Below are 12452 nucleotides of genomic sequence, written 5' to 3' on the forward strand. Positions count from 1 at the left end.
CTGTCAAATAGCCTGGGCTACCTTATGCCATTACCCTGTTTAAGAAAATGCTTTGGGTTCTATAATCGAGTCCAAAACCCACCATTCCATTACCAAGAAATTAAATAGGCAATATCAGGGTTTATCAAACCAAAATTATTTCTCCCCCTGCCTCAACAGACTAGCTCTGAGAGTCTTTCTTGAGCTGTGCTAACACTGATGGTTGCTGGTATACAAACTGATGATACACATAGCCTGCCCAGAAGGTCAGTAAGTTGTAATAGTTATAAAACCAGCTGCTATAAACACCTTTTGCCACACTGAAAGCAAGGGAAAGGATCAAGTTTTGCAAATGGAATAAGAACACAGTTATTGAGAAGAGATTATCCACGCTTCTACAAAAAGACTTAATAAATAAAACAGAATAAAAATAAAATCAATACGGGAGGAAAAAGGAGACAGTGTCCTTTTAAACAATGGGCATACTGAGATTCTTCTGTGTGACTTCCCAGAAGATTCGAGTCTGCAAGACTTTGTGAAACATACTGTGAGGTTGGGAAAAATGAACTGTACATGAAGAAAATACAGCTCATCTGGTGCTAAAATGACCCTTTCAACAGACTGAATTACTCAGATGCTGATAGAGCCTAAGGAGGCAACACTGCCCTCACTTTAATCATACAGGGGGAAAAATAACCCCCCAGGGCTCTAAAATCTATTGCTAGTACTTTAGAAAATCATCTCTTCTTCCCCATCTGATGTGATTCTTCTCCATAAAGATGGAGGATTGTTGCTTCAGCTTTCAACAATTAAGATAACTGACCATGCTTGCTCTTTTTTATTTTTTTCAGTTGGGACCAATTCACAAATCCATACTCATCCTTCTCTCCCTTAAGTGCGGACAGCAGGGAGAGCAATTATTTGTACTTGATCTCATCTTCCAGGAACCTGTTACAGTCTGACCAAGTTCTGCCCTATTAAGCCTTTGGTGCCAGCACATCTGCTTTGCCTGTTTTGTAACTGGGCAACCTAGACTCCAGGCATCAGGAAAGCCACAGGCAACTGGTACCACCTGAGCTGGGGGGTAGGAGGGCACATGCCCCCCCAGCAACCGATCAGCAACTGGGGGGGTCCCCTACTGTAGCTGATCTTGCTGACTGGGAAGTGCAAGCAGCGCTCCCAGAAGTGCCAGCAGTGCTTCAACCTAGTGCCCCCACTCCCTGGCTGGCACTCACAGGGGGGCACCAGCGCTCCTGCCTGCCGCACCGTCCATCACCTAAGCAGGGAGTGCTGCCTGTCAGGGGGGTGCATGTGCACTCCTGTGCATCCCCTACGTGTCACCACTGAGGACAGCAGTAAGTTCACAGAGGCTGGCACAGACTCTACTTTCACCTGAAGCAGCACCTGGGTTAAATTTGCCTGAATTACTCCAAAAAGCAGCTGCTACATGGATCTAGTTGATTAACAGGTGAGGACATTCCTTTTGTTTGAAAGGTGAGGAACTGAAAGCAAGATATGTCCTTGTGGTATACAGTGAGCCCACACTTCACTCCAGGGCAAGACACTTACCTGTGGAATATGCAGAAGTCATTGAAACTGCTGAAAGTTTACAAACTCAGTATACAGCAATGTGGCAATAACCAGCAACAGATTTTCAGGCCTGCTGTTCTTTCCACTTTAATTAGTGAATCATTATTCCTTAACCATGACAATAAAGAGTAATGTGATTTTGCTTCTTTGGGGAAAGGACAGGGAATCAAGAATTGGACTGTGAACTAGAGCTGTGTCCTCTATATTGTGAGCTACATTTTCACTGGAGTAAAACCTGAAATGCAAAAAGTTTGGAGAGCCAGCAATTGGTAAAAATGGGCAAGTAAGCCCATGAGAGCCTAGCCTGTGACTTCAACTGTCTATTTAAGGTCTTACCATCAGACAGGCAATTCCAGGCTCAGCTTTCTAATGGTAAAAAGTGTCTTCTTTTTATTGATACATAACTTTTGTGTTTGATAATCTTGAAAAATTACTGGATTATAAATCTGTAAAAAAATGAGGGGGAGGATAAAAAAAATGAACCTGACATTACAGATTTCAAGCTATATCACAACAATCTAGGAAGCCTCTGAGTTGGATGCTACGAAACACAGAAGAAACTGATGAACCTTCAATGTGAGCATGCTCAGTGTGGTTAGCATGGGAACAAGGAAGTACAGAAGCACAGTAAATCATGTCTCACAATGGCTGCTGTTTTCATTCCCTTACTGAAGAATGGATACAAAACCTTTTTCTTTGGACAGTGGATGCAAGGTTCAAGCATGTTCATTTCAATCCCTCTCCCCGCTTTGAAGGGTTTCCATTGCTATTTCATCATCAACAGCAGCAGCAACAGTTATTTGGGGTTTACACACCCTCCCCCACTCAGTGATTTCTTCTGAGCATGCCCAGTAGGAATGGTTCAGAATTATACCAATTCACCTACAGAAATGCCAACACAGATCCAGCTCCCATGTCACAGAGTTCATCAGCTTGCTGGAACGGGTGGTGTGTGTATATGCGTGTGTATGGGTGGCTACAGGGGCCTGGCACCACAGCCCCCTTTTCACTGGCCCTTGCAAATGACACTGGGATCACTTTCCTTGAAGATACTGGTGTCCACCATAATTCTAGAAGTATAATTAAATACTCAGTTTGCAAGGAGGACCAATTCCAATGTCATAGGATGATGCAACATCTGCAGAAGCGCTGTCTGCTGCCCCCTACTGATGGAGGTGGAGTCACAGGAGCGAAGTAGGCGTGGACTTTAATATTAGGTAAATGGGTCTGAAAAGATAAACACATTATTTAAAGAAAAAACAGCAGTGACAGCGAAACAGAGGCAAGCAGCAAAAGAGCAGGTGGAACACTGACAGACCTGCTCTTTTTTCTTTACTTGACTGTCTAAATAAAAGCATCTTTTCCCACTTCACTAAAGGGTCAAGGCTTCTACAGATCCCAGTGGAGATTTAGAATTTCATTTTACTGTATTATCATCAAGTCCTTCCTTATCTACAACTTCAGTTTTCTAAGGGGCTCTGGAAACTACCACCTCTCCCATGCTAGCAAATTTCTTCTACCTGTATTTCCTCACTCAGTAAAACTTCAGAGCCTTATCAGATGGCTTCACTAATGAACTAGACAGAGGCAGTGATGGTCCTGAATAATAGCTGTGTGCCCTTTTCTTTTCTAAATTACATATGTAGAGCTGATGTTTTGTTTTTTTTAAAATAGACTCCGAAATAAAAAGGGAGCCAAACTTTGCAAATCTACAACAATGGTTTAGAGCAAGGGTAGGCAATGTTTTTTGGCTGGAGTGCTGAAAAAACCACAATGTCTACCTTGAAAGGTGCTGGAGTGCTGGCACATAAGAAAAACAAAATGAGTGTGGAGCAGGGCTGGGGCCAAGGGCAGCACGGGGCTGAGGCCAGGGCTGTCTGGCAGCACATGGCCGGGGCCAGGGCCCAGGCCGTGGGCAGCGCAGGTAGCAGTACTGGGGCCATTGGCAGTGCCAGGATGAGGCTGGGACCTGCGCAGGTCCACAGCCTCAGCCCCACACAGGCCCCATCCCCATGCTGGCCCGGCAATGGCATTGGGCTGGGGCCGGAAGCAGTGTTGAGGGCTGGGGCTCGGCCTGCCGGCAGCACATGACTAGTGCCAGGGCCATCTGCAGCACCAAGATGGGGCTCGGGCCTGGGCCCTAACTCTGGCTTCATCCTGGCATTGCAGATGGCCCCGGCTCAGCAGCAGTGCAGGGCTGGGTGGCGGTGGAGGTGTCAGCTGGGGCTGGGCCTGCCGGAATAGGGCCGGGGCCTGCACAGGTCCACAGGCCTGGGCCCCGGCCCTGGCCCCGTGCTGCCAATGGCTGTGGCCCAGCAGTGGTGGTAGAGGTGTCGGCCAGGGCTGCATCCGCACTAGGATGGGGCTGAGGCCTGGCCCACTGGCAACATGGAGCCAGGGCTGTGCCTGGGCCCCAGCCACATCCTGGTGCCGCACACGGCCCTGGACCAGAAGCGGTGCTGGGCTGGGGCAGGCAGTGGTGGTGCCAGCCAGGGTCAGGCCCAACAGCAGCACATGGCTGGGCCTGCCAGCAGCACCAGGATAAAGCCTGGGCCCTGGCCCCATCCCAGCACTTCCAATGGCCCTGGCCCAGTAGTGGTGATGGAGGTGCTTGCTGGGGCCATGGCCGTCAACAGTGCCAGGATGGGGCCAGGGCCGCATCCGCCAGCAGCATGTGGCTGGAGCCATGTGCAGCACTGAGATGGGCCCGGACCCCAGCCTCATCCTGGCGCTGCCAATGGCTCTAACCCAGCTAGGGCAGATGGTGGCAGTGGTGCCAGCCAGAGCCCGGTCCGCCGGCAGCATGTGGCCAGGGCTGTCTGTAGTGCTGGGATGGGGCCAGAGCCTGTGCAGGTCTGCGGGCCCCATCCCGATGCTGCAGATGGTCCCGGCCTGGCGCTGGCACTGGGCCAGGGCCTAGAGCGGTGATGGTGCCAGCTGGGGCTGGGCCGCCAGCAGCATGTGGCCAGGCCTAGGGACGGGGCCTGTGGTGGTAATGGGGCTGGACCCGGGGATGGGGCACATGGCAGCAATGGGGCTGGCTAGGGACGGGCCTGGTGATGGGGCTCACGGCAGTGATGGGGCCAGGCTGCTGGCAGCATGTGCCCAGGCCAGGGCCCGCAGCAGCGATGGTCTCAGCTGGGGCCTGCTGGCAGCACGTGATTGGGGCTGGGGCCATCAGGGCATGGATGTAGCCAAAGATGGGGCCCGTGGCAGGCCGGGCTAGTTTGGGGCCAGGGGCTCTTACCTGGCCGGCGTGGTCAGGGTGTTCCAGGGCCTGGGTCTGCTAGGCTGTTCCCAGGCAGCCATGTGCTGCTCAATTTGGGCATGCCCCTTCCCACCCCTTGGGGCAGAAAGCAGCCCGCGTGCCAATAAAAACCATGCTGTGTGCCACACTGGACACGCATGCCATAGGTTGCTGGCCCTGGTTTAGAGGCTTATTGTGAATTAAACTCTTGGATTCAGCTAACGAGTGGAAAAACAAACTGAAAACAGTAAGCAAAAAATTGCCATTTGATTCAGGTATTCCTTGTCAGTAGTCAAATAATACTTAGCTCTTATATAACATTTTTCATCTGTAGTCCTGAAAACATTTTAAAAAGAAAGTCAGTAGTACTATTCCCATACTACAGATGGGGAAACAGGTGTTAGGAGGGAATGAACTGGGAACTGAATCCAGATCTCCTGAATCTTAGTATTTCCTACTGGTCAGTTACTGGACTGTCTCCAAAAGATTAAAAATGCAAAAGATTTGCTCAAGTAATTTACCAGCACACAGGACTATGTCAGTCTAAAGTCTACTACAATGCACTTCATAAAATTATAGCAACTGATATAAGAGACCATTCTATTACTGACTCTGGTACTAACTTTTTATTGAGAAATGATGTCAGATACTCAGTGTTATGAAAGAGCCTCATGTCTATGATGTGATCAACAGTGAGCTCATTCTCCCATATTCCTTCACTGGGTTTCTCAGCTGGAACAGCAACTGGAGGGAAGAGACACCATTCCTTCCCCACTAGCTAGTGCTTACCATCTTCAGCCTTTCCTTAAATGTTGTCCTTCTTCCTCTCTCTCAGGCAAGCTAAAGAACTTGTACCAATCATGGGTGCCACATTAATCGGGAGTGGGGGCATGGGTCTCCTCGCGGCTGATCCCGTGACGGCCAATAACTGCAGCTGCTTCTGGGAGCAGCTGTGGCCGCTGCTTGCAGGGGAGGCACCAGTACTCCGGCCTGCCCCCCCGCCCATCGTCTAAGTGGCAAGTGTGGCCAGTCAGGGGGTGCGCCAGTGCTCTCAAGGGGTGCACATGCACCCCTATGCACCACATACGCATCACCACTGGGTCCAGTCCTCAAACCCTTCCTGACTTTAACATATGTAAAAACCCTATTAGGAAGAAATGCAGTTACTGAAGAAAATTTGAAGTCAAAGCTTTAGCAATACTTGTTGTTTTTTTACCCTGAGTCTCTTGATTCCTGCCCGTGTGATCTGTTGACAGTCATAAAGTTCTATCCTCTCCAGGCTATGACAGCTCTTCAGGTGCTCCAGGGAAGCATCTGTGATCAATGGACAGTTATCCAGCTCGATCACTTCCAGACGATCATGCGCGCAGGCACCATTCCCCAAGTGACGAATCCCATCATCTGTGATCAACTCACAGTGTGATAAACTCTGCAACCAAAGAGAAGGGGTTAGTATTTTGAGCTGCAACCTGATGTACAGCTGTGGATAATATCATGCTACTAAGCTTCTTAGAGAGGAGATGGAATGAACTCAGATTTCTAGACTATACCATACTTGCCCCGAAGTTTGACACAGTAGATTTGCAGGTGTTTAACCCTGGAGATAGTTTTGAGCTCCGAACTCTAGGAACCAGAGTCCATGGGCTTCTCTAACAGCCTAAGATTTCTAGAGACCAAAGGGGAAAACTGATATAAATCTAGAGCTAATGGAAGAGAGAGACAGAAAAACAGCCAAGCACTGTAGAGAGACAGGGAACAAATCTCAGCTACAAGATATACCCTCATCAGAAGTTTATCTGTCCTTAAATACTGAAAAGAAGTGCAGCAACTGTGGCAATACTTTTGAGAAACTACAGACACTAGCATTATCAGAATGGCATAGATTTACATTCCATTTGTGAGCTGCCCTTATTTTTAAATATTCTTGTATGTTAAATTGAACTGCATGGAGAGCTGGGAAACTTCAACTATCTCAAATGCTGCTCAGGCCATCACTGGAGTATCTCTATAGCTCATGTGTCATCTGTTTTGCAGAAGATAAAAAAACAGGAGCTGCTCCAGGGGAGAACACACTGGGAGAAGATCCCAGAGAAACTCTGCATATAGAGAAGCTTAATGCTATGGGACCTGCCAGTCCAAATGACACTAGAAGACCCTGGCCAAAGGCTTTAGATCTGAAAATCTTTCAGCCACAAAATTTAAATTTGAAGAAACAGCACAGATAAAACAGGGCACTTGCAGTGAGCTCTACCCTCCAGTAGTGTTTTATCACACTCTTTCCCCCTGAAAGAACAGATATTAATAGTGAGGAAGATCTGACTTGCAGGTGCTTGATTCCTGTATGAAGCAGATTTCCAGTCAACCTGGAAAAACATATTATGGGGGACTGAATCTTATAACACACACAAGTTAAATTTGAGTACCAATAGTTACAAGCCAGAAGCCTTCATTCTTTAAAGCTTAGCAAAGAGAACCCTTTTATTCCTCTGTTCCTTGCCTTAGTTCATTAGGGTCTGTCATTCCCTTCATTCTACGAATAACCCTTTATAGGTAAGTGAGTATAGCCAAGGCTGCTAGGACTCGTAGGTCTCCAGAGAAAAGTATTAACGTACATCTCGCACCTAGAGTAGGATTTAGACTCAGAGGTGATAGTGATTCTTATTTAACTGCCTTTCAGCAAAGACAGCTTCCAAATAAGTGTCAAGAAAGGAGGGTGGCAGTTTTTCACCTTTGATCCTTATCCCCCCCAACAATCACTCTGTTACTTAAGCACCTCACAATCTAGATCAGTGGTTCTCAACCCTTTCAGGGTCAAGGCACTCGACTGCCACTTTTTTGATTCCACAGTCAGCAGCTCCCCCAGCTGAGAACCACTGTTGGTGCTGCCTCAGCTTACCCTAATGCTTCTTAGCTAGGCTCTGCTGTTGAGAAGGGCTGTGCAACTGGAATGGAACTGCCCTGTCCTGCACAGCTGTCCCAGGAAGGGCTGTGCATGTTCCTCCTAATACTAAGGCTCTGACCACCCTAAAGCAGGCAAAAGCTACCTCATGTAGTGCAGCTCTTTCTGGTTCAGCACCCACAATACTCCTTCCGGAAACAGAAGCTGATTAGAGAACAATCCCAATGCAGGGGGAAGCACACAAGGAAGTTTACCTGGCCACTGCTTCTGTGACACCCTTGATGGTCTTCACACTCCAGTTGAGAATGACTGATCTACATTTATCCATTTCACAACAGCCCTGTGAACTAATAGGTACTAGTATCCCACTTTATACATGGAAACAAATGCACAGGGAGACTTGAACCCTGGCTTCCCAAGTCCTAAGCTAGGATCCTATCCATGGAACCATCCTTCCTTTCTTGTTTTCTCCAAGGGCGTATTCATACAGACACTAGGCCATTAATAATACACCTCTGGACCAGAGAAATCTGTAACAAACAAATGAGTCATTATCTCTGTCTACTCTCACACTGATTTGTAAATTTACATGATAAACACTAACCAGATTTCTAAAATGACAAGGAGAAGTGTTACAATAAAGAAAATAAGGGGAAAAAAGCCCTTAAATGGTAAGGATATTTTGAAAAAAGGTAGAACCCCAAGCCTGATCCTGCAGCAAGAACTTATGGCTTGAAAATGGCCCTACAAAGCATGAAATCACTGAAATAACCCTCAAAATAGCAAACAGCAATACAGTAATAAGATGTAGAAAAAATCCTTACTGGATCACACGATGTGCGACTGCAGATCTTAGGAATCAAAATGTAGTGGCAACCTCACAGAATAGCAGAGGGAGTACAATGCCAATTTAAAATCAAAGGAGCCTAAAGGATTTTGGCAGGGAAGCAAAGCACGAAAGTAAATTACAACACTCTCCTTTGATCAGCATGTATTGATTAAGCTATAATCCGTGGATCAAAAGATGCATTCAAAAGAGCAACTATATACCTTACTCCCCAGGAGCTCTAGCTGAAATAGAACAGGGCATTCTAAGATTAATAGTCGCCACAAGTTACAAGCACCATATTAGAGATGAAAAAGAGCCATTGTCTTCATCTCATACAGACTGGGTATAACCAGCATATGCCTGGGAAGTCATACAGGAAATCTCTGACAGGCAGGATCATTTATTTTAGGAAGAGACACACTGAATATTCCTATACAAACAACACTTACCAAAACCTGAAGCCGTGGACAGTGTATGGAGAGTTGGATTAATGTACTATCTGTTATCTGGAAGAGACAAAAAGGTATTTTAAGACTGGCACTTTCACAAAACAACTTTCTTTCTAATGTGAACTGTGCCTAAATGAAAGTGACATTCTGCTGTACAGGTTTCCCTCACTTTAAGCAGGTTCTGTATGTGCAAAATCGCTTTTATGTGATGACCCTTTTTATATCAAAAGTTCATTATATGCAAGGTAAATTCACTCTTATTCGATTGGTGTGGTGGAAGGTTGCAGTCAACTGCTTTGTGGAAATGATGTGCATCCAGATATAGTCTCCTGTGTGGATCTGTGCTCCTCGCTCATTGTCTGTGACGTGTGTTTCTGTAGTTGCCATCCCCATTGTGATAGTGCCTTGTGCTTGTGTACTGTCTGCTCTTGCTGAGTACCAAAACTATCTTGTAAAAGTGGAAGAAATGGGTCTGGGGGTCAGTACAGTCGAGATTTTGGAACGTATCTCTTTGTTACATTGTAAAGTGGGCTCCCTTTATGCAAATTTGAGTTATATGCTGTTTTCCAGGAACACATGTATAGCACGAAGTGAGGGAAACCTGTACATCATCTAAAACTGACAGTTACTAACTCCTGAACGTTTCTGGAGATTGTCCTTAGCAGGCCTACACTGTAGGTAAAAGTTCATATTGATCCTTTAATACAGAACCTGAGAAAGATTTTTAACATGTTACGTAGGTGCTCTTTCCCCTCACTTCCCTTAGGAGTTTTTAAATCTCTTTTTCTGTTTGCTCTTTCCATTTGAAATATCAGGTAAGTTGGTTCTTCCTTGCTTTTGATAAAACAAGCTCACAATGAAAGAGGCAGGGTAGAACAGTCTAACAAAAAATAGTTCTCCAAAATGTTAATTTACTACTGAAGATAAAACACATTAGTAAAACAGCCCTGAACCCCTTCCACCCTTGGCTCTGAATGTTTGCATTCTTCGTCAGTTTTTAAGTTACTACAGCATCTTATTGCCATAATACAACAGACTTCTGGCAAGCGGAACCTCCTTTGGCCCTTAAGAAAGAAACTTGCTAGGCTGTCTTTGTACAAAGCACCTAAAAAGACACAGCCCAAGTTTTCTTCTTCCTTGTCAGGTCAGCTTTAGAACACATCCTGTCTGGACTATTGTAATTTCCTCTATTGTGGCCTTTCTGAATCCCTTCTCTATAAACATCGGGAAGTAGAGAATACTGGGGCCAGACTATTTTCTCATTTCAGGAAGCAAAACCCCATTACCTGAATTTCCTAACTATTTCTAATTCAAAATTGCCTTCATGGGCTTTTTTACCTCAAATTACTGAGACATTTTATCCTTCAACTCTTACCTTAAAATTTTATCAGACTGAGGGCATATACTCCAAAACTTAGTGTTCATTTCTATAAAAAAACTATTGCATGAATCTATGGTACACAGCTATTATTAAGAGTCAGCAGTAACAGAGTCAGTGGCTGGTAAAGATTCTGGAAAGATTTTTGGTTGGAGGACATCTCACCTTTATTTCTTCTTCTTATTTTTCTCCCATCTTTACATGCAAAGTAATGGTTCAAACACTTCAGCTACATCATCTTATATTTGGAAATTCTTTTCATTGACCTCTTCTTACTATATTTATGTAGCAGAGACCTTTCCATTTCTCAAGAATAAAAGATCTCATTCTGGGGCTTGAGGTTCTTAAAATAATCAGGTTTCCAGAGAGGACTATGATTTGCAGATTAGATCTTTGGATTTGTTAACATTTTCAATACATTTCTCTACTGCAAAATAGGAAAAATGATAAAAATACAAGTCTCTTTTTTGCCCAAACTTAGCAGCTTTTCTTGATAGGGATTCTGGAACAAGTCCCTTAAAAAATGGGGGGCAGAGGGATGAAGGGATGCTTCTAGACTGGTCCTTTCTTTGCTAGAAACCCTACATATGTTGATGGTACAGAAAACATCTGCATCCTACTGTGACACAACGGTGCATTTCAAAGAGCCATTAGAGGGTTACACCTCTTACCTGAACACACTCTTCCAGGTCCATTTTTTCAAGCTCGTGACAATTCTGTAAGTATACACAAGATCAAGTTAAATACAAAGCCTAAACAGTAAATGTAAAATTACTTGACTAAATGTTCTTTCCAAATCTGAGAAGATAAGTTAAAATGCCTTTAACTTATCTTCTCCTTTAATTTACAGAGAAAAAGAGGGTTGATTCATTGTTGTATGGAGCACAGAACAAACAGATGCAAGTATCTGCTGACTCCTAAATGTAATTCATTTTATTAAGAAGATAAGCATCACCTCTTACAGTAAGAGTCAAATGACTTAAGTGTTGAAAAGTTAAGGGGAAATATCTGATTTAGATATCCACTTAACCCTCTTGTATCCATTCAAAGTGCACATGCTCCAGGTACAAGAGAAAGCAACACTTACCCTAGCCAGTGTGGTAAAGCCCACATCTGTTAGCTGAGAACATCTTGCAACTTCTAATATTCTGTACAGAAAGAATTAAAAATGCTATAATCACAGAAATAATCTTGCTTTGTTAAAAATCTTGTATCCACCCAGGGGAAAAAAGTGACTAAGTTTAATCTAAGAGGAGTATTTCCAAGTCCACACACCAGTACACACATAGGTCCTCTTCTACCTCATTTTCTGAGTTCATCATCAAGCAGTGAATGATACTAAACAGCATTTCCTGATACCCTAATAGACAAGGCACATAATGATAAAGCATTTAAACCCTCATGGCGTTAAAATTTTCTAGAAAGCAAGATGCTCACTTCTAGGGCAGCATGACTGCCCAAATAAAAAAACTGCAGAAGTACAAGTTTTTAATTTTTAGTGCTACAATACATTATCCCCAGTCTTAAAAAACTAAGGTGGAACTTTCCTAAATGCTATACATTTTGTTTCACAGCACTTTATCCAAAAGATCAACAGAATTTAAAATTACTACGTAAGTCTATTAGATGTAACAGTATGTTTTAAACGTTCCTTCTTCAAAGCTGTTTTCCATACACATGCAGTTTACACACACATGTACCCAACGTACCCATAATCCTTTAATTTTGGCCTTATTATAGACAATCCATTTCTATTCTGGAGGTCACTTATTTTATTCAACATATAGGAAGATCCCCAGCTGTAACAGATGCTAGATAATTGTTGCCTTTTCTTTCTCTACCATGTCTGGGAGGAACAGTCAGCCAGGATGGACTGTTCCAGGAGGTTCCTAGCTGAGATACAGGACCTCCACTTAATCCAGGAGGTGCACAGTCCCACCAGAGGAAACGCCCTGTTGGACTTGGTCCTGGCCACAGGCGATGACCTGGTAAGGGGCCTCCAGGTTCTTGACCACCTGGGCGATAGCGATCATCGCTTGCTGGAATTCACCATCCAGCGCAGGGTGCCAAGGGCCTGCAGC

At 44.8% G+C, this 12452-nt stretch overlaps 1 protein-coding gene across 3 annotated transcripts in view; it reads right to left on the minus strand.

Moving 5' to 3' along the window:
• Positions 1 to 1640: 1640 nt before the first annotated feature.
• The window catches only part of FBXL20 (F-box and leucine rich repeat protein 20), an 81242-nt gene continuing 70430 nt past the window's right edge, over positions 1641 to 12452 (minus strand). For all 3 annotated transcript variants that reach the window (XM_019550282.1, XM_019550281.1, XM_019550280.1), the window contains 5 exons: positions 11459 to 11519; positions 11043 to 11087; positions 8994 to 9050; positions 6033 to 6245; positions 1641 to 2796 (listed from right to left, as the gene is read on the minus strand). In XM_019550282.1, the coding sequence (XP_019405827.1) occupies positions 2689 to 2796; positions 6033 to 6245; positions 8994 to 9050; positions 11043 to 11087; positions 11459 to 11519 (484 nt within the window). In that variant the 3' untranslated portion in view covers positions 1641 to 2688. The remainder of the gene's footprint in view (positions 2797 to 6032; positions 6246 to 8993; positions 9051 to 11042; positions 11088 to 11458; positions 11520 to 12452) is intronic.

This window comes from Crocodylus porosus, unplaced genomic scaffold, assembly GCF_001723895.1.
Source record: "Crocodylus porosus isolate Cpor-Errol unplaced genomic scaffold, CroPor_comp1, whole genome shotgun sequence".
Lineage (NCBI taxonomy): Eukaryota > Metazoa > Chordata > Crocodylia > Crocodylidae > Crocodylus > Crocodylus porosus.